The sequence below is a fragment of the Topomyia yanbarensis genome, chromosome 2 (genome assembly GCF_030247195.1).
Source record: "Topomyia yanbarensis strain Yona2022 chromosome 2, ASM3024719v1, whole genome shotgun sequence".
Taxonomy (NCBI): domain Eukaryota; kingdom Metazoa; phylum Arthropoda; class Insecta; order Diptera; family Culicidae; genus Topomyia; species Topomyia yanbarensis.
Genome location: NC_080671.1, coordinates 436540065 through 436562533, shown reverse-complemented (window position 1 = coordinate 436562533; position 22469 = coordinate 436540065). Strand labels below are relative to the sequence as shown.

Sequence of the window (22469 nt, the reverse complement as noted above, 5' to 3'; positions counted from 1 at the left end):
TTTCGTTCAGTTCAGAACAAAAACAAGTCGCGTGAGCAAAATCCGGAAACAAAAATTTGATAGTCGCAGCATGCTGAATTAACATCCATCTCTTATTACTCTTTGATTATATTCGAATATATTAATTCATTTGATTCTTTCATACAACATTTGTTTATTTGGTTGCTTCTCCTTTTATTTATTCCTATTCAATAATATTATTTATTACTATAGAATGTTATCGTACCAAAAACATAATACTAAAAAAGGCCTTTTCTATTGCACAATTTTGATTTTTTTTGTTACTATCATCTCAACAATTATTATTGATCTGATGATTCATTTATTGATATATTTAAAAAAAAAGGTAACATTTTCGCAATTTCAAATACAATACTCCCCGTATTAATCACTCTGAGGACAGCCGGTTCAATCTGACATTTGCGTGCTGGATCAATTTGACACGCGTTTTTTTTCTTTCCGCAGGCCCCGTCCCAGGTATAAAACAATACTTTTTTCGAATGGGAGTAATATGTGGAACGGGAGCACTGCTTGTCCCTTGCGCCCTACTACTGTGAGCGCACCTTTATTGTATGTGCGTACCTTGGTATAACGCACTGATTCTGGCAGCTATCGTCTTGTCATCATCCCAAAACTAAAACGTGCTGTTCCAACCGTTCAAATAAAGTTGTTAACAAAATCTTATTTGTCGAGTAGTTTTACCGTTTATTCCGCGACCGAAATCCCATATCAGCTTCTACTGATCCGTCTGAACTCTCGCCGTCATAATAGAGTTACCTAGTCCTAGTTGCTTTGAAAAACCGTGGCTCTGAGTGGACTTTTTTTTCGTTTGAGTGGAAATATTCTGGTGACAGTTAAAAATCGAAGAATTGACTTGCGCCTTTCGTTTTTTCTCTATTTGCAGATTGGGCAACTAAAGCGCATCTTGTGTACATGTTAGAGAATCAACTTGCGCATCATCTACACCAGTTGCGCTTTAGTTCCGCATGCTGAAAATAGGAAAAAAATCAAAAGGCTCGAGTTCACTATTTCGATTTTCAACTGCAACCAGAACATATACAAATTTGTATTTGACCAGAATAACAGAGTTTCGAGTTGCTCTTGAGAACCCGTGGATCCGAGAAGCCTTAGTTAAGAACAATGATTCCTTCGAGTGGGAATAACATAGTTCTGGGTTGTGTTTCAAAAAACCGTGACTACGAGTGGATTTAGTTTAAAACTGATTTCTCCATTTCTCGAATGCGAGCAACAAAGTTCCGAGTTGCTCTTGAATCTGTTCTCCATTGCGTTGCGTGTATATAAGGACTGGCTGCCGTTATTCAATTTTTGAGTAGTTTTGGTTGAACGTGTAGTACTTAACGAAAGTAATCTGACAGCTGATGTTAACGAAGCTAACGATTAATCGTTGTTATGATTCGTGTAGTGGGTGTATTCCCGGAGTAGCTAAACATTCCAATAATAATTTAATATCTGATCAGCTAATTACACTTTAGCAGCGCAAAATGTCAGCCGAGTGGTAAGTATTTCTAACTGACGATATCATGAAGCATCTATTTTTTTTTAAAATGTTCTTTGTGTAAAATAAGGCGATGCATACGTCGCAACCAGGACGAGTGCCGGCGTTATCTGGACCAGTTCAAGGTTTTCGATCACCCTCTGAAGCAATCGTCAATCACTGTTAGTCCTGTTGTTGCAATTGTGTATAACGAATAATTTACGCTAACTCTTGCTTTAAGATTCTGGAAAGCAAAGGTACGCGAGCGAAAGCCAACAGCAATATCAGCGAAAGCAACAGTGGCGCTTCATCGACCATCTCGTTGGATCCGTTGAGTTTGGCTCTAGATGGGGAGGATCCATTGAGTCAATTTGCCCGTCAAGAATCAGCGCAAGACCCTTTATCGCAGATGGCGGCTGAACTTGAAGGAACCTTCATTACAACTTCAAATAAAATGTCTCAGAAGAAGAAGGAAGTAACCAATTTGCTTGAAATGGACCTTATAGAACCATGGGCTTCCCGGCGAGTAGCTATTCTGAATAAATACACTACCAATGAAAAGCTGTCGATTGTGACTAGCTTCCTGAACGGGGGTGAAACCATTAAATCACAAACGACAATGTCTGAAAAGGTGAAGCATCGCCTGGAACAGCTGGATGAGTTCGAGGAGGGAACCGTGCGACAGATGTTGGACCTCTCCCAGCAAGAGTACGTACTGAAAATTGAACAGTTGAATCACGAGCTGGTGCAAGCGTGGAACACCGATCAGCGCGTGAAGGCGTTAAAGATTGCCATCCAGTGTTCAAAACTGTTGGCCGATACTTCGGTTATACAATTTTACCCATCTAAATTTGTTCTGATTACGGATATACTGGACATTTTCGGTAAATTGGTCTACGAGCGATTGCTCATTAAGGGGGAAGTTGGTGGTCTTGGAAGTAAAAAAATGCCGGCACTTCCGAATGATTTTACTCCGGAGATGGTACCGGAGTCGGCGAAAGAAACGTGCCAGAATTGGTTTTATAAAATTGCTTCAATACGAGAATTGTTGCCGCGGTAAGATTGAGGAATTGTTTTGAAATGGATGATTTTTATCTGTTGTTATAAATTGCAGATTGTACGTGGAAATGGCCATTTTCAAAAGCTATCGTTTTATTTCATCAAAGGAATTCAACTCTATTTTGATGAGACTGACCCGAATGATTCGTGGCGTGGGTGATCCATTGGTTGCCGCTTACGCACGTTGCTATCTTTGTCGAGTGGGGATGGCCGTTACAACCGATAGAGAATATCTGAAAGAAAATCTCAACGATTTTCTGCTGATCTATCATACCGTCTTCAATGGAGGCATTCGAGCGGAAATCGTTAAAGCTAGATTCACGTTGAATGGGTACATTTCTTTGTATCTGCCTGCACTGGATTGGATCATACAGGGCGCCACCATTCTCAGTACCGATTCCGAACTGGATGACATCATGCGAAAATGCTATGATAGGAAAAACCCGGCCCTGTTGATGCAGTCGTTACTACAGTCTTTCCGGCCAGACTTCATTGCATTGCGGGCAGTACAGTTCGTGGAGATTCTGTCCTCTATTTCAGTTGAGGGACTCTCGCGTGGTCAACTGTTGAGAATGTTGGGTGCCATTCTAAGTAAGACACCGCCGCCGACCGAGCAACGGGCCGTGGCGTTGAATGCCGCTTGGCGAACCGTGAGTTCTATGGCCAACGTGGAGGAGTACATTCAATGTGCGGAAATGTGGGCTCAATTCACTAGTCAGCATTTCGGGGTAAGCTGCTTATATGAAACTGTTTGTCAATTTGATAATTGCTATGAAAATTTCTTCCGTCAGCTTCGAGAAGTTAACGCATTGATGGGTGATATTCTGTACCACATGACCCCGAATAGGTCTTACGAGCGACATTATCACGAGCTTCAGGTCATCATCGAGAAAATCGTTTCCAATTCCCAGGATATCCACGGTGTGCTTGCATTGGTAAGAACTGGTTTCGTGATCACAGTAGTTGGGTACAAGTAAATTATGTCATATTATTTCAGGAAAATTTTCTTCCAATGTTGGATCTGTTCCAAAAAGAGTCGGTCAAATTGGAAGTAGGTAAGAGCATCCTTTCCAGCTACCGATTTGCTTCGGGAGATTTATGTATCAGTGATCCAGTGGTCACCAATGCTCTAATGTACATCAGCAAAGTGTTGAACGATTCAGTCAAGTGAGTAACTTAATGAGAACATTTTTGTACTCTACTAATTTCGTTTGTATCGCAGTGCCCTTACCAGCGAAGATGAGCGTCGACAGATCAGCAATCTTATCAGTCACTTCATCCGCAAGGTCGACTTTGGTCGAGACTTCGAACAGCAGCTTTCGTTCTATGTTGATGCCCGTGCCGCCTTCTCCAATCTAGACTCAGTATATACCACACTGATACACTGTGTGAATCGGCTAGCCACCAGCACGAGACGCATTGTAAAGGGACAGCACACCGGTAAAACGGCTGCTTTTGTTAAAGCATGTGCCGCCTATTGTTTCATCACGATTCCATCCATCATCGAGGTCACCACCCGCATGGAACTGTACCTTCAGTCCGGTCAGGTAGCACTGCTAAATGTTTGCCTACAGCAAGCGGATTCGTGTTTCGAGGCAGCTCTAAATTTGATTCCGGAGATACCTCGAACATACGAGCAGGATGGAACGTCGCACTCCACTGAACCATTCCTCAAATCATTCCTCGTAAATTTCCTCTCGACGCTTGTTATAGTCCCAGACAATCCAACTCAGGGTGTACTGTATTTGCTTCGATTACTGCTAGAAGTAATTAAGAAGTATCCTTTTGATCCGAACACAAACATCCTGGCATCAGTTTACCTGCACGTGTTAGATTTCCTATCGGTAGCCGCACAGGAGGTCTACCCATATCATATCGTGAACGTAATCTCCAACGATGAATTGTACGGTTCGGACCCCAAGTTTCTTGCTGAAATTCATAGCCTGGGATGTGAGGTGTGCGATCAGGTTCTTCAAATACTAAAGCAGCTACTGGAATCTAACAACGTGCGGCAGCAGTCACAGCTTGCGTTGGATCTGTTTCTTAAGATCATCACTGGAGCCGATCTGACCGTCGACCGGATGTTCACTCTATCGTACAATCTGTGGAATTTGGCGGCGAAGAATCGGAATACGCTGGACGCGAAACAGTTGGTAAGTTGGGGGGTAGTATCCCAGTTCATCTCGAACTTTGAAAAAGTTGAATTGTGGATAAATATAAAGGAAACGTTTCATTTCAGCAAAAAATACTATCGTACACTGAACATTTGGTGGATGTGACTCAGCAAGACTCACAGAAACGCTGCCTTCAAACGCTACTGGAAAAGATGAAATCACGAATGTAGTTATCATGAACTGATCAATCACGTATATATTAATATACATACTCAAATATTTTTTGGTTATTCGTTATAATCAATACAAAGCGTACTACCCTAAGGTTATCACTGAAAAAATGTTCCTTTGATATATAACAACCCTTTCTACTATTGTTACCCTGCGATAATGTCACAACAACCATAACAAACACGCTCCTCAACAAGCGTACATTCGTCTAAGTTTCTCCAAATCCAGCACACTGGCGGCTTCGGTTTGTCCTAGTTCAGCGCTGCGATTCTGTCGAGAAACCATCGTTACGTCTGTACCCGAGCGCGCAAAGGCAAACGTCGGATAGTGCATCACGCTCCGGTAGTCATACGGTAAATCGAACGTCTCCATGTAATCGTAGGAGCCCTTGACGAAGTTCTGTCGAAATTCTGCCAATACAAAACAAAAAAGAAACAACGAATCGATCGAAAGGTAAACATAATGAATCTCACCTGGTTCAATATTATCCCACAACACCTCCACGTACTCATCCCGATCCGGTCGGGTATGTTCGTGGAATAGTCCGAGCACGTGCAGCAACTCGTGCTGCACAGCCCCGGATAGACCGAGGCAAAAATCATCCAGCACTACGTCCAAGGGCTCTCGCTGGCCCGGTCGGTATCCGATCGAAGAACCGCAACCTAGCTCGGCCTTGGTAAACCGAATATGTTCCCGCTGGTCTTCGGTTTTCGGAATGAACAAAACACAACTAGCTTGCTCCAGCACACTCATCGCATCCAGCACGGTCGATCGGTACTGCTGGTCACAGCTGTCTTCGAATTGATACGGGACGGTACCGTTGGGCCATTTGTACGCGCTTAGTCGAAGAGCGTTCCGGTTATTACCGCTCATAGTTGGCTCGTCGATATACGTTTCAAAAAAGTCCTCATCGCAGTAACTGCCCACGCCCAGTGCTAAGAACAGTACCACATTGAACACCATGCTTTGCGGAATTAGTTAATCATTCCTAAGTAACTTGGAGGAAAGACGCACTTGTCATGTCGTTCAGTTTCTTTTGTAGCTGTCTATATCACTTTGTATGAGGCTAATTGACAACGGGGGAACCAGTGATAAAGAATAGTTTTACAATGCAAACTGGTTATCGAGGAAAACTAGTATCACCTATTGTTTAGTAAGTGGCCAACGATAGGTACCTACCGAGGTTGCTGTATCACTAAAAAAAGCTTATTGAAAAATAACAAGGTAGTTCTTTTGCAATGCATTTATGAAATGAAAATATGAACTTCGCGATAGTAACACTACAGTAATCGCCAAAGTGGGGGTGAGCATAGCGTAGTTGGTAAGTCGATTGCCTTGTACGCAGCTCACCTGGGTTCAATCCCCAACCCCGCACGTAGGGTCAGAATAAGAGACGAATGAACCCAAGGTTACAACCTCTCTCTACCAACTATGGGAATGTTAGTTGAATGCATAATTCTGATTTCCGATTGAGCTTTTTTCCGACAAGCCTCTTACACCACAGCAAGTCGCCGTTGCCGCTAGTCGCACTCATTCTTTAGGACGATACATCAACCGTATTTGCTTCGATAATTCTGTTATTCTCTCAGCAAACTCTAAGCTGAAAGCATCTAGTTTCCCGGGTGCAGATGTCAAAAAGTACATCAGCGAGCTTCTTGAACCACTTCGACGAGTCTTCAAGATGTCTTTGGCTACTGGAATATTTCCGACCTGTTGGAAGGTGGCCCACATGTTTGCGGTCCATAAAAGGGAACAAATGGAACATCGACAATTATCGAGGTATTTCGTGTTTAAGTACGGTATCCAAACTATTCAAATTGATTGTTTTAAACACTATTTTCTTTCAGTGTAAGCACTACATCGCGACGACCAACGTGGTTTATGCCTCCTCTCATTCACCACATGTGTATTCGATGAATTCCCCGCCGGACTATAAACCGATGCTATTTACATGCATCTATCCGTGACCGACAAAATCAACCATTTTATCACAACCAAGTTATGGCATATTCGTTTTTGATAGTGCACTACACCGGTGTAGTCGGTGCTACACTCATTCAAACTTGGGTGTAATCAGTCTATCTCTTTCTTTGCACTACACCGGTGTAGCACCAAGAAAAAACGAAAACGCCATTAGATAAACTCGGTATTCCCGGACAACTTCTTCGCTGGTTTCGTTCCTGTCTCGATCGAAGGCAGCTCCTAACCAGCATTAAGAACTATCCATCTACTCCATTTTCGCTATATCCAGTATTCCGCAAAGAAGCCACCTCGGCCCAGTAATATTTCTCCTCTATTTTAATTACGTCAATATCAAACTACAAGGACCTCGCCTCTTCTTCGCCGACGACATGAAGATTTTTCGAAGATACGGCACTCAACCGATACCGAATTTGGGTAGCGTGAGTTGCTTATTTATACTTCCGGTCATCATATCGTATAGGAGATGCACTTAATGTGTATCTACAAATGCAATATTATAGCTCAGAGCCGTTGCAATTTCGTTTTGCGTAGGGGAGCAAAGCTGCAGTATTCTTTTAAGTCGACCTGCGAACTTTAGATCATGAATGGTAACGTTCTTCCAATGCACCTGGAAATTGTGCAGAATCTGGAAGATCTGCAGCTCGTAGTATTCTTAGAATTCTGTGCTGCAGTTAGATGTTTAGGATGACGACGTACACCTAGAGGGGACCCGCCTCAACATCATCGGGAAAGGCGAGTACTTCCATGGCAGCGGAAATTGGAGACTCGGATCTCGAGCAAACGTGCTGCTATTGGAAGGCTGATCGCGTACAGAGACGGCGAAAGATCGGCGAAATTATGTCGCCATGTGGCTGCGATCATTGCACCTACTGAGTTTCGCATGCTGACGGAAAAACTCGATACACTAGTACAGCAATTGAGTGTGTTATTAAAAAAGCTAAGGCGTTACACTGATTCTGCGAAGCGAGGACAATAAAATCGGATGTTCAGTAATAGCGAGCGGGCGTTCTATGACCAAATCAGTCACGAGAAGCCCGATTTCAGCGAAGGTCTTACCGTATATCGGCTAGGTCACGAACTTTTTAACCGGTGGGCAGCGAAAAAAATGACGAGATGTCAGCTATCTCTGTCGAAACCAATGATGTACACGAGGATAGGCGGTACCTTAGAAACACCTGGACTAGACGGCTGTATGTTTCAACAGAGCGTAACGCAAACCACGGACTCGTGGGCATTAGCACGCACATTGGTTTCCACTGAATCGGTCAAGCTATGAAGAAGCCAAGAGTTTTTGGCCTATCAGCTTAAGCTCTTTTCTTCTGAAAGCTTTGGAACGGATAATCGATCATCACATCAGGAACGTTAGTTTAGTTGAATATCCACTGCACAAAATGCAACATGCATATCAGTGCGGGAAATCCACGATAACTCTGCTTCACGATGTTGTTTACAACATTGAGAAAGCCTTCTCGCTCAAGCAATCTAGCTTGGGGGTATTCCTAGATATTGAGGGTGCTTTTGACAATGTGTCCTTCCAGTCTCTTCTGGAAGCGACGCGCGGTCATGGGATACCTGCATGTATCTCAGGTTGGATAAACGCAATGCTTAATAACCGCATACTTTGCTCGTCACTGCGACAGGCTGAGATACGGAAGTTGAGTATTTGCGGTTATCCTCAGGGCGGTGTTCTGTCACCTTTGTTATGGAACTTAGTAGCTGACGGCTTGTTGAAGAAACTCAATGAGCTTGGATTTCCAACCTACGGGTTTGCTGACGATTACCAAATACAAATTACTGGATTTTGCATCGGAACAATCTTTAACTTAATGCAACAGGCATTAAGAGCTGTCGAACAGTGGTGTCGACAAGTTAAACTATCAGTTAACCCAAGCAAAACTTCAATGGTTCTTTTCACGAAGAAGCGAATAACAACCGGGGTTCGTCTCTTGCAGTTCTTTGATTCTGAGCTACTGTGTGCGGATCAAGTCAAATACGTTGGAGTCATATTGGATTCCAAACTGAATTGGTCTGCTCACATTGAGTTCAAAGTCAAGAAAGCGTGCATGGCCTTCGGGCAGTGCAGACGAACTTTTGGAAAGACCTGGGGTCTCAAACCTAAATACATCTATTGGATTTACACGACAATTGTACGTCCAATACTGTCATACGGATGCCTTGTGTGGTGGCAGAGGGGAGAGGTGGTGACAGTCCAGTCAAAGCTAAACCATCTGCAAAGAATGGCGCTCATGGCGTTGACTGGTGCTTTCACCACGACTCTGACTGCTGCTCTTGAGGCACTTCTAAATATCAAACCATTACACATACACTTAAAACAAGAAGCACTATCATGTGCATACAGACTGCAGGTTACTGGGCTTTGGAACAGTAATCATGTTGATCTTGCTACCAGTCATACACGATTGTGGTCACAAATGGTTACATGGGGTGAAGATATTCTTACTCCCAGCGATACTACACTCACTTGTGGTTTTCCTAACAGGACATTCCATGTGTAGATTCCCTCTCGAGAGGAGTGGTTGTCTGGCTATATAGAAAGACAACAACAAACGCAAGTGGTCTGTTACACTGACGGTTCTCTGACGGAGGGACGTGCTGGTGCTGATGTCTACTGTCGTGAAATGAGATTGGAACTATCTCACTCACTAGGTAGATACTGTACTGTATTCCAAGCAGAAATCTTTGCGATTATGTGCGGGGTACAATCGGAACTTCAACTGCGTTTGTCCGGCAGAGTTATAAACTTTTGCTCCGATAGTCAGGCTGCAATCAAGGCCCTTAGCTCAGAAAAATCACGCTCCAAGCTAGTGATCGCGTGCCGAGCCCAAATCGAAGAACTAAGCATTGTCAACACTATCTACCTTGTCTGGGTGCCCGGAGATTCCGGTATTACTGGAAATGAATGGGCTGACGAATTGGCCAGGGCAGGTTCAGCGATTGACTTCGTTGGTCCTGAGCCCGATCTGCCAATTTCGACAAGTTGGATAAGGGAAAAATCGGTCCTGGACTTCGTCCGAGCACCGCAGTTATTGGAGAAATCTACAAACGTGTCGCCCAACAAAGGCGTTTCTAGAACAACCGTGCCCAGTGATTTCGAAAAATCTCCTACATTTTTCGAAGCTGACCAGGGCGTTAACCGGCCACTGCAAACTCAAATATCACATGGCAACTATTCAGCGCGCTGAGTCTTTTTCATGTGATCTTGGTGAATCCGACTACGGAACCTCATATCATCTGATATGCAACTGTCCAGCGGTAGCGCAATTGCAATTTCGAGTCTTCAGCCGTCCTTATATAGACGAAACCATGTTTGGACGACTGAAACTCAGAGACATACTAAAGTTTCTTATCCAATGTAGTAAAGAGCTTTAGGCTTATTCGCAGGCAAGTTGAACTACTTGTGAGTTTAACTTACCTGTTATTTATTTTTGTTTTGTGCTGTTATTTTTCCCACCCTTCCAATTCTACTTCCCCACACCACCTTGTCCTTCCGCTCAGGAAATGTTGAAAACGCACGGCAAGGCACAAATCCCCGACTACATACGGGGAACGTGCCATTTAAGCCAGTATATTCTGATTCCTGATGAGTTTAGATAATTGCCGATCTGTCTAGCTACTATTGGGGCCATTGGTCGACACTGTTGGCTACAAGATCGAAGAAGGCGAGATGATTCGGGACATGGTTCGTGGCGAATCGTATAAGTATCTCAGATTCCGGCAGCTCCTCGGGATTCGCCACACCAACATAAAGCTTGAGTTCCGAGATAAACTCTTGAGTCGAATGAATTATGTCTTGAAGTCTTCCCTGAATGCGGAAAATAAAGTCACAGCAATGAACATGTTTACTGTCCCCGTGTTGACCTACAGTTTCTGCGTCATCAAATAAAGCCGGACTGACCTGAAAATCTAGAGAGAAGATTAAAGAAGACGTTTAGACAAGCAGGAATGCGTCATACTCAGTCGGCGCTGAAGAGATTCACATTGCCACGGGATAAAGGGGGCAAAGAATAGTCGACATCCAGGCACTATGAATAGCATAGGCGCCACGATTGCGAATACTTTGTGGAAAATGCCAACCAACATGGAGTATCAAGCGGTTTGTCAGCAGCGAAAAGCATACCGCAATCCAGCGGCAAGCCCCCTCGCAGGGCGGTGCACTGGTGGAACCCGGAGGTGTCCAGCGCTATCCGGGAGCGAAAGAAAGCTCTCCGCTCCCTCCTTAAAACTACACCCGACGACCCAAACAGGGAGACAAAAGCCAACGAATTCCGACTAAAAATGAACACCGCAAGAGCCGCGATTCAAAAAACCGAAACCATCATCTGGCAAAACTTCTTAGGCGGAGTCTCCCCGGATAACGGCACATCCGAAGTTTGGAGGAAAGTAAACGCCTTAAACGGTAAAAGGAGACAGAAAGACTTTACCTTAGAAATCAACGGCACAGCTAAATCCGGCCCCCGGGAGATAGCGGAAAATCTCGGCCAACATTTTGAATCCCTATCAGCGGACTCAGCCCTCTTCCACTCCTTTCTCAACAGAAGGACAGCACTAGAAACCCCCGGCTTACTTTCCCACAGGAGATGGAGAACAATACAACCGTCCCTTAACAGGACAGGAGCTGTCTTTCGCAATCGCCGCTGGGGCAAATCCTCTAAAACAGGGCATCAGCTGCACACTCCTGCGGCACCTCCCGCCTATTGGCAAAAGGTGCCTATTAGACATCTCCAACCAAATATGGAGCAACGGCACCTTGCCAAGCGAATGGAAAGAAGCCCTAATCATCCCCATCCCAAAAAAGATGCACCGGGAAACGGAAGGCTAGTGATTTTCGTCTTATCAGCATACTCTCTTGCATAGGAAAATCTCTAGAGCGACTAGTCAACAGGACACTAACCACATTCCTGGAGGAAAACAGCCTACTAGACTACAGGCAATTCGCCTTCAGGCAGGGAACCGGCACGGGATCACACTTGTCGGCACTCATCAATACTATAAACCGAGCGATGGAAGACGGGCTGCATGTGGACATCCTTACCGTCGATATCGCCAAAGCCTTCAACACCGTCTGGAGGAGCGACAGCTGTCAGACTGGGGGATCACCGGCAACATGGGACTATTCATCCAAAACTACCTGCAGGACAGGAACTTCCGCGTCTGCATAAGAGGCACGATATCCAATCTCTTCACCGAGACCAACGGGGTCCCCCAGGGCTCCGTCCTCGCGGTAACTCTGTTTCTAGTCAGCATGAACACGCAGTATTCTGGAACCTTCCCAAGGCCGTCTATATTTTCGTCTATGCAGACGATTTCATCATCGTCGTCGCCGGTAAGAGCATTAAGCTTACCCGACGAAAAGCCCAAGCGGCTGCCAGTGCTTTCGAGAGATGGGCCACATATAGTGGGTTTCACTCTGTCACCAACCAAGTGCTCTATCTCCCACTGCTGCAACAGTACGCACCGACCAACCGAAGCCCCTATCACCCTGGCTGGCTCCATCATACCCTTCATAAAGGAACCCAGAATCCTCGGCGTGTCCTTCGACAGTAAGCTGACCTTCTTCCCATATTTCCGCCACGTCAAAAAAGACTGAAAGAGCCGCCTAGTGCGATCGATTACCTATGGCCACCCCAAGTGGAACAGGACCACCGGAATCAACATCAGCAAAGTTCTGGTATGGAGCCGGATCTTCTATGGGTCGATGCCACTGTACTCCGCCGCAAAAACCTCGTTACCACCCTGGCCCCAACCTACAACCGCCCCATTAGGCTAGCATCCAATCATCTGCCAAGCACTCCTGCACGCCGTCTGCATAGAAGCTGAACAACTCCCCTTCCCTTGGCAAGCCGCCATCACCATCCTCCGCCGAGCCCTCGGTTTCCTCGAAAAAACCTCAGGCCAAGGCTGCGTGTTACTCGAAATAGCGCAAGTTACACCGAACCTACACCGGAGAGGAGCTACCTCAAATAACCCAAATGCACTCAGCGAGAAAAAAGGCCCTGGTGCTAGGCCAACATCCCAGCAACTGACACCAGCCTCCACCTGCCAGGCTCCCACCGGTCGCTGCTAGAGCCAGCTTCAGCGAACTCCTCAGTACAAAATACAACAACCACTACACCGACGGATTCAAGACAGCCACAGGGGTCGGCATAGGAATCTCAAGCCCAAGGTCCGATATTTCCCTGCAGTTGCCGACCAAATGCTCCATCTTCTCCGCCGAAGCAGCTGCGATTGCATGGAGTCTGTTTTCCAAGCCGCCAAACCAGCCAACGGTGGTTTTCTCCGACTCCTTGTCGGTAATCACCGCTATTCAAGCCGGAAACTGCCGCCACTCTTTTATTCAAGCCACCGAAAGGCACAGCGACACGGAAGTCACCATCTGTTGGGTACCAGCCCACTGCGGCATCCAAGGCAACGAGACAGCGGATCGACTGGCTGCTTTGGGATGATCCAGCACACGGACACCGTACCAAGAAACCCCAGCAGCAGACATAATTAAGTACTTCACCAACAACGTAGCTCAGCACTTCGTCAGATTCTGGACAGCATCCTGGTGACACACCCAGAAGATAAAAGGGGAGACAGCCAGACGGATCGACCGAAGCTCCAGAGAAGAGCAAAGGGTGCTCTCCCGACTGAGGACCGGTCACACCAGGGCAACCCACACGCACACCATCACCAGAACGGACCCGCCAACGTGCGAAACCTGTAACTCTAGAAAAACGGTAGAGCACCTCCTAATCAATTGTCTGGAACTCACAGACCTCCGACAACAGTACGACCTTCCACTATCCTCGAGGGAAGTAGGGGAGGAGATCTTGCTGTCCTTCTTAAGAGACGCTGGCCTATATGGACAAATTTAGAAGTCAGCTTACCAAACGACAGACGTCTGAGAGACCACCACGACACACAACCGCGGGCCCTCCGCCACACTCGGGCAGGGTGCTGGGGAGGTTTCCCGCGGCCCATCAGAAGGAACAACAACAACAAATCCATCCCACCGTGGGCCCTCTGCCACACCGGGTGCTGGAGATCACGCGGCCCGGATCAACCAAGAAACAGCAACACCACCATCAACAAAAATCACTAAACGGAAACTTGATGCAAATCACCAGGAATTGTTAATACTAAAATTTCCTTTTTTTACGGGCGAATGACAAAATGGTTAAAACCCTAATAAACAAAAAAAGCAGTTAGTGTGGCGGACCGCAACTATAGCACAAGCGAACTACAACTTCAACTGCAATCTGGCGACTGCGGAGAGGAAGATTGCCGAGCGAAGCAGAAAGCTGTGCACGGTGCCCACTCCCACCAGTTGGAGCAGCCGTACGTCGATTAGGTTGCATCGAACCTGTGGCTCAAGCGAGGTAAACTCTCTTTGGTGATCGAAGCCGACATGATAGCAATCCAGAACAGTATAATGTCGACGAGGAATGGCAGGAGGTATGTTTGCACTTTTGGAAGAGATTGTGCCGAACTACCGTTTCCACCTCCCCCCGCCTTCTGACGCAAAAAGTGCACTAACTACCTGGCAATCTTCTTTCATAAGATCGTCTCCTCAAGAAATCATATTCCGTAGCCAAATATCACATAATTCACATGGTATGCCAGTGATAGGTGGAGAAAACGATAAAAGATGGTGGAAGAGCAGTGGGTACAAGGCCAAGTACTCCCCGGTTGGTGCAAACCGATAAGCTAGGGGAAAGTGTAAGGCTTAAGCTTTTAAAGGAGTAGACAAACTAGCGAACCATCATCACCGCGATCCACTAAGTCAAATGAATAACACAAATTGACACGAGTCTAGATAATAATCTGAAAATTGGACAAACCGGATTTTCGAATGAATAATAAAAAACGATCGATTTTTTTTCTTAGAGCTTTATTTTTCAATATTTTTCCATTTTTTCTGTTGCTGCTGCTTGATGGATTTTTCTCGTTAATATTATTCACTATTGTTTTGCATATTTTCCGTCACTTGTTTATAGTTGTTGTGTGGTGTGGCTTTTTATGTTTTGTTTCATTTATTTAACTTATGCATTAGAATGAGAATGTTGTTTATTTCTTCATGTTGCATGCGTCTCGTGTTCTTTTTGTTATTCATTCATTTGTTTTGTTGCCATGTTTGTGTGTGAATTCTTTTCATTTTTATTTCGGTCAATTATTACCTTTCGGTTGCTGTTTGCCGTCGTAAAACTTATAAAACAAAATAAAATCTTGGTTGCATCTTTTTTTTTGATAGACAATTGTTCTCGCTGCATTTTCTGCAGTGACATTCGCACAAAAGGTAAGTTAATCGAACGCTGAAGAGGAAACAAAAGTTGCACGTTGATTTCTTTTGCTAGTTCAATGGGGAAACCCGGGGAAAAGGCTAAGTAGTTCTTCCAACCGAGTTAGTTTACTAAATTGTCTGAAAGGATGAAAAATAAACGAGAAGAATTAAGAAAAATGTCGAGATTTCTTTTTTTCTGTGGAAGTTTTACTTTGTACGCGATTTTTTGTTCGTGTTGTGGATTTTGGGTTCGGGCGTCTGCTTGCGTTGATAATTAGTGTTTTAAGTAGTTTTGCATGGTTCTATTTAATTAATTTACCTTTTTAATTTATATTTCTACTCATAATAATCAATAGTTTTCTTGCTTTCTTTAATAATTATTATTCTGTTTATTTACCGCCTTAAATATAACTCGGAAATTGATGCGTCGGATATTCACTGTTTGGTAATAATCAATTATTTGAAGAGTGTTCAGGAATAAAACAAAGGAAAGACAGTAGAACGTAGCAGAAGGCTTCTGGGGACATCAAGGTAGGCTATGAGTGAGAAAAACACACGTAAGTAAATGCAGGATTAGTTGCAATTAAGAAGCTGTTTCAATTGGCTACTACTAGAAACTTTTTATTTTATTTCTTTCCATTAGTTTATTTCACGATTTTGTTTTGCTGATTAAAACATAGCTTTTCTTAGATGTGTGTGTGTCTATTAACTCTGCCTTTTATTTCGTCGTCAGTTGGTGTATTTTATGATTTACTTCATTTTTTTCAAATCGTCAACGAGAGTGTGTATGTGTGTTCATAAATGCAATGATTTTGTTTTCCATTATTTATTATAGACTATTCACTTTTACTCGTTTTCGAACAAAAACATCTTATTTTTTGTTGGTTTGCTCAATTAGTAGAAAATTCGTTCGCACTTTTTTCATGTTTTATGATTACTCTCGGAAAAAATGGCTAGCTAAGGCAGGGAGTTTCGCATGTTTCTTTAAGTTGTTGTTTGTGCTCCTTTTTACCGCGTTTGGATGTTGACCGGTTGTACGCCAGAAAGTCCCTGCTTCAAATAGCCAAATTTCAACACTCATTTCCCTGCTTTATAGTTGCTGTTTCTTATTTTTCATCGACAAAAAAAATCATTTTGTATAGTGTGGGTCTGATAATGCTGATCAACAGAATTTCCTACTAAAAGCAAGGTTGTGGCATAAAGCTCAACATTGTTGAGCCTAAGGAGGACCTAATAAAAACGTCGATTTCTGGTGGGCATAATTAATGAAAAACTTGTCACTTCGTCAGACGCTGCCACAATTGCTGCGTTCGTGTATCTCTGTTTCAGCAAATACTGGATTAACTTCGAATTGAATTCTTTACACCTAGTAATAGTATTACTAATTCATCATAAATCGTTTACCTTGCTAGTGTATGCCCAAGTCCAGCAAAGAAGGGTTCTACTTGTTAGCGCGTGTGATTCAAGGATTTTCGCGTTCGAAACCAGCCGGAAAAAGAGAAGAGCAAAAGAGCCAACAATTGTTCGGGTCGCGTTACTAATGGCGGTCGGGTAGCCCACCGGGAGACCTGCGGAATTGATTCCACACATAGAATACTCTTCTGGGAATATAACGGGAATACTGACAAAAATATAGCGAACAAGTCTCTTACAAAAGGTCTCCCGCAATCGCCTGGTATTTCTAGAATACAGCTTATCCTTTGTTGCCTTATTTCGATTTTTTCGCTTGAAAATTGGGAATGTTCTCTCTCTTACGCTTTGTTCGATACATCCGACAAACTAGGCAGGACATATTAGCACATGCTTGAATCGAATCGAGGATGGGAGGAACAAACTGAACTCGCAGGAGATTGACAGCAAGCTTATCTCTCTGTCCACTTTCCCTTGCTGGCCCAGAGCCAGCGTATCACAAGCGTTTCCTCTCCCACCCTCCTGTCTGCCTGTGCGGGCGGATGGATGCTTGGTCTTTGCTGCTCTCTTTTTATGCCTTTAATTTGCATTTTAAGTTTTTTCGTACTTTTTAATATTTCTTTATTTTTTATTAATATATATTGACAAAAACAATACACATTTAATGGATGATGGTTTTTTTTCTCTTTTTACACCACTCAGCTGATTTTTTTCATTAGCTTTTTACTAGTAGTAGTTGTAGTAATCAATATGCTCTAATACGCTGTTTCTTGATGTAATAGTAATAAGTATTCATGTGTTCGTGTCGTGTCTGCGAGTGTGAAGATGAGTGAATGTTTGTCTATGTATGTGTGTAAGTGTACGTCTAATTGTGTTTGTTGATACTGCGTTGAATTCGTTCATGTTACCAAGAGGACTCAGATGGTGACCAATTTTATTTCGTATTATTTCATGTTGACGGTGCTTTCGTTTTGCTGATTCTCGGCTCGACTCTTGGTTCTCTTAATTCTCCTGTTACATCAATTCAATTTTCGTGAAATGGTTCGCGATTATCTGCTTTTGTTTCACTCTCGCACTCTTCCTACTACCTGCTGTATTTCGCGTTTGGTTCATGAATGTGTGTATGTGTGAGTTTGTTGTCTGCTTAATGTTCAGTTTTATCTGTCGTGTAATGCAGTTTTTTCTTTTTTTCTTTGTTGTTGTTTGTTGCTGTCTTATGTATAGCTTATTTAATAATGCTTAACCTTATTTTCTTTAATTAATAAAATAAATTCACACATAAAACGAGCCGCGTAACAAATTACGACACGTCCTGGTCTTCGACGTCCTGAATTTGTTCCTTTTGCTCGCCGTCGCCTGGAAAAGCAATGTCGAAAAGAGAAAATATTTTTATACGAACAGTTTGGAAGCTATGGAAAATTTGCATGAGAACAACAATATGGTTGATGGATGAATGAGGGATGTTTTGGTAGGCATGAAGTTAAGCAAGAACAAATTCATTAGTTCAGATACAGCTTGAGCTGATCCAACGAGAATTTCATTTTAAACATAACTGACAAAAATGGTAGAAAATGATTTAAAAATGATTATGATACCCTCCTCATACGGTAGTATAGAATTTAAATGGACAGCCCAAAAAGACGGAAAATAACTTTAGGCTTGTAGGCAGTACGAAAAAATCAGTATGGTACTAGCCGTGTGCTTGCAGTGACTACGCCTTAGAACGGGGATCAGTATAAACTCCGGCTTTTAGCATAACATTCGACCTATTGTCAATCCTTTTGATTACTGATTATTTTATCTCAGTTTTATTTGTTTTAATCATCATCATATTCAAGACCGAACAAGTCGGATTCGTTCTGTGACTCTCGGATCGATTGGTCTATCTTTCGAGTCCGTGCAGTGTAACGAAAGAATAGTGCTAATCCATTGCTAAGGTTATCTTGTGCATTCTCCGCTTCGTCGAGGTATTAATGTTTTCCCCTTTCTTTTGTGTTTCTGCGCGTTTACCATTATCCAGGCAGTAAGTAGTGAAGCAGTGTTTTTTCAGTAAGTCGTGTGGCTACCGTTACATACACAAGTTAAATATCGCTATAATATTACACTTCCCATGCTTGTTCATAATAGCAGCTTGCGCTAGACAATTGGCCCGTGCAAAAGTGAACTCCGCTGACAGTGGTTCATCTCAAGGGGCGATGGATGTCGAAACAAAATCAGCTTCCCGGCTCAAGGTTTGTCCATGCTTGGCCACCGGGCCTTAAGTGGTCTTCTTCCAGAACAAAGACAAAAAGTTCTGACGTAAAGGTATTCCACCGTTGTAGAAATATCGATACTACGCCCTAATGAGCTTCGAGTGGTGATAAATAGCTTGAACTAGGAAAATGATATTGCTGGCTACGAGACTTTTTTGAACGAGTATAGGGTATATGTGCCATCAAATAGAGTTGAATGTGCAGGGGTACCCGACCAGGAGAAAATAACTGGCTAATAACCCGAGCATACTATTTGCTGGTTTCATACCAAAACCTGGTATTCATTGATTATTAATACCTCATTGAGGTATTAAGCAAGTATTGAAAAACATTCTTCAATGCCTGCTTAATACCTCAATGAGGTATTATACTTTATTTTAGCATTATTTATGTATTCCAGTGATTTTTACAAATACCAAATCAATACTTTATTGAATACTTCCATACAGTGAATTCTGTTATTGAAAGGTTGAAAAGGTTTTGTTAATATTCAGGTACTATAATACGTTTCGTTATCAACTAGTTCAATATTAATTCGTCAAAAGGGCGAAAGTGTTTTTTGTAAACAAACTTGTTTCGCTCATTAGACTGCTGCTGAGTGGAATTTCATGAAGAATATGCGTTAATGCAAATTTTTACCACTCGTAAAAGTAATTTCAATTGTTTTCTGCTTTGAAATTATAGTAAATTAAGAGAAACCATCAAAATAAAAGTTTGCTTACAAATCTTATTCGCCCTTTTGCAAATTTATTATGGAGTTGTTCTTAGAACATGTCTCAGTTATTTCAGGTATTTTACCTCTTAAGCAAGGCTTCCTACTACCTTATTGTTGTGTTCATGTATTGGGTACAGTATACCTGAATTTGTTATTCTGAAGTTATTTTCTTCTGGTCGAGTAGTCTTCGATCCGAAGATTGCGTGGATCTGCTGACACATGGGGTTGGCTGTTTTAAAGGCCCTATTCTCCAACCAGTGAACCCTTTGTATTTAGCATCAGTCGCGGCTGACGGGAAGAGGCCATGCGTCAACTCAGACGCTTGTCGTGTGATGCCGGTTCTGCTCTACCTAACTACCTCCTCTTTGATAAGGTTTGACGTCTAACTGTTCGTCTTTTTGTGCCGTGGGTCATGAACTGCACAAATTTCAAACAACTGGAAAACACAGCCTGCCATTGTAGCTATAAGGTTCATTGTGGGAAAAAAGTAGAATCATGTGGATGATTCCTGTGGAAAGGATGTTGCAAAGTGTCTCTACTGTGGGGAAAACCCACATGATCTCCCGACATGTCTTGCGCAGAAACAGCGCGAGGAGAAACTTAAACGTTCACTTCAGGGACGTTCTAAGCGATCTTTTGCAGAAATGCTAAAGATAGTTCGCCGGACCCTACGAACATCTATGCTCTGTCTCAAAACCTGAGCTCAGAAAAGGAATTCCTAGCACTTCCTGGGAGGGACATCAAAAACCCCAAGTGTTTAAATATTCAACCAGAGAAAGAAACCATGGCTTCATAAATTTCTGATATTATGGGCCGCATTTTAACAGCTTTAAATATTTCCGACACTCTTAAAAGCATACTGATAAGCTTTCTCCCCTCAGTAAAAATCTTCTTGATGCGGTTGACTGCAAAATGGCCTTTTCTTTCTGCGATTGTATCCTTCGATGGCTAATTAATCGAAGAAGGGCATGGACTTTATCACTGTTCTACCGTAGAGTTGCAGAAGCATTATCTCGAAAATCGATTGTTTTGAAATGCGATGGATTTGCATTATGAAAAAAATGGCTTGCTTCAGGAATTGATCTCATCTTTCACGATTTCAATATTATTCGCTTGGATCGAGATGACTCTTACGGAGGAGCACCTTTGGGCATCAAAAAGGGCTATTCTTTCAATCGAATCAACCTCCCCTCGACACCAGACATCGAAGTTGTCACTTGTCAAAGGCAAAGACCTTTGCATTGAATCCACCTACATTCGCCGTAGAGCCTAGCTGCCTATAATCGCAAGTCAGTCCCATGTAGATAGGGAATCCCATAGAACGTGGGACTGACTTGCGATTATAGGCAGCTCAGTTAGTACTCAGTAGTAGTACTCAGACAGTACGCAACGTTAGACACGCAAATGAAGTTTTGATGAAAAACTGAAACGTAGCTACTGGCGCCGATTCGTTGACGGACTAACGAGATAAATATCGATGAACACTTATTGGGGCACGGCTTGCGAAACCGAAACAGTACTAATGAGAGCGTGGAATATTCAAACGGTTGGATATTCAATTTCGCCAAGAAGATTTGTCCGGATTCCGCCCCGGCACAGAAGATCTGCCGCGCCGAGTCCCCTCACGATAACGCGAACGAAATACCGCCATTGCGAGTTCGGAAACCACGAGGGATCAGAAAACTATTAGTGACATCATCATCATCTCTATCTTTTAAACCACCAGCAGCTGAATCTTAAAAGAAGTTTGATGCCCAGAAAAGTTTTGAGCATACCTTCGTCATAATTATTGATGCACTCAGCCTCATTCCCGTCACCAACTCTGGGTATTGATTAAAATTGCTCTGATTTCCCGGTTGCTGTCTACTGATGGCATAAGTCCACACCACCTACTATGTTGTTTTTGGGACAACATTCGTTCGCGACATTAACATCGATAGCCGCTTGTCAGACACGTAAGAGTTGATTCCTTCTTTCAAACATGAGCAATTCTTTAAATTTGTATACCAAATAGCCCTCGCAAGTAAACTGGTGATCCAGTCGTTTGTCCACTCAAACTTAGGTGCTGATTCAATCTTTCAAACATGAGCAGTTCTTTGAATCTGTATACCTAATAGCTTTCGCAAGCAAACTGGTAATCTATTCGGTAACCCGGTTTACTCAAAAATAAGGGTTGATTATTTTTGTTTCAAATAAGACCAATTATTGAAATCTATATATCAAATAGCTCTCGCAAGTAAACAAGTGATCCACATGTTTGCCTGGTTTATTCAAACTTAGCGGTTGATTCCTTCTTTCAAACATGAGCAGCTCTTTGAATCTGTAAGTCAAATAAGTTCACAAGCAAACTGTAGATCCGCTAGTTCCCCTGGTTTACTCATATTTAGGGTTGTTTGCGTCTTTCAAACATGAACATTTCATTGGATCTGCATGCCAAATCAGTTTATAAGGAAACTGTTGATCCACTCATTTGCCCGGTTTACCCAAACATAAGGAGTGATTCTTCTTTCAAACATGAGCAGTTCTTTGAATCTGTATATCAAGTAGCCCTTGCAAGTAAACTGGTGATCCACTCGTTTGTCCGGTTTACTCAAACATAAGAATTGATTCCTTCTTTCAAACAAGAGTAATTCTTTGAATCTATATACCATATGGCTCTCGCAACCACTCGTTTGCCCGGCCCATGTTAACTTGGGGGTTATTTCTTTCAAACATTCCTACGAGTCTGTACTGAAATTGAAATGAATGCACATTGTGACACGTTTTTTGTACCATGAATCCATTGACCCTCATTCGAGAAGACCGTTATTCCAAATGTATTTCAAAGCATAGACTATACAGTTAGGTCAATAGTCTTATTCCAAATGGCCAACAAACATATAATTTCATATGCCTAACTGATCATAGGTTCAGTCAACTCAATAAA

The 22469-nt window shown here is 43.0% G+C and overlaps 3 protein-coding genes across 3 annotated transcripts in view; 1 reads left to right on the top strand and 2 right to left on the bottom strand.

The window, feature by feature from the left end:
- The first annotated feature begins 1380 nt into the window (after nucleotides 1-1380).
- Nucleotides 1381-5003, top strand: LOC131685541 (VPS35 endosomal protein sorting factor-like). Its single transcript, XM_058969348.1, has 8 exons — nucleotides 1381-1516; nucleotides 1587-1677; nucleotides 1737-2551; nucleotides 2610-3282; nucleotides 3346-3489; nucleotides 3552-3721; nucleotides 3777-4707; nucleotides 4794-5003. Exons 1-8 carry the CDS (start codon nucleotides 1503-1505, stop codon nucleotides 4896-4898), a joined length of 2943 nt encoding a protein of 980 aa, XP_058825331.1. The 5' UTR covers nucleotides 1381-1502; the 3' UTR covers nucleotides 4899-5003.
- LOC131685542 (seminal metalloprotease 1) lies at nucleotides 4899-5939 on the bottom strand. The gene is made up of 2 exons (XM_058969349.1): nucleotides 5373-5939; nucleotides 4899-5309 (listed from the first exon to the last, which is right to left on the bottom strand). The coding sequence occupies exons 1-2, from the start codon at nucleotides 5860-5862 to the stop codon at nucleotides 5089-5091; spliced, it is 711 nt and encodes a 236-aa protein (XP_058825332.1). The 5' UTR covers nucleotides 5863-5939; the 3' UTR covers nucleotides 4899-5088.
- Nucleotides 5940-14872: 8933 nt separating this feature from the next.
- LOC131685540 (14-3-3 protein epsilon) overlaps nucleotides 14873-22469 on the bottom strand; it is a 95348-nt gene continuing 87751 nt past the window's right edge. The window contains exon 5 of the mRNA XM_058969347.1: nucleotides 14873-17932. Coding sequence (XP_058825330.1) covers nucleotides 17877-17932 — 56 coding nt within the window. The 3' untranslated portion in view covers nucleotides 14873-17876. The remainder of the gene's footprint in view (nucleotides 17933-22469) is intronic.

Coding starts and splice junctions, on each gene's coding strand:
- LOC131685541 (XM_058969348.1), top strand. Junction 2,552..2,609: donor ATACGAGAATTGTTGCCGCG/GTAAGATTGAGG, acceptor TATAAATTGCAG/ATTGTACGTGGAAATGGCCA. Junction 3,283..3,345: donor TCACTAGTCAGCATTTCGGG/GTAAGCTGCTTA, acceptor TTCTTCCGTCAG/CTTCGAGAAGTTAACGCATT.
- LOC131685542 (XM_058969349.1), bottom strand. CDS start 5,862: ATGGTGTTCAATGTGGTACTGTTCTTAGCACTGGGCGTGGGCAGTTAC. Junction 5,310..5,372: donor GTGGGATAATATTGAACCAG/GTGAGATTCATT, acceptor TTGTATTGGCAG/AATTTCGACAGAACTTCGTC.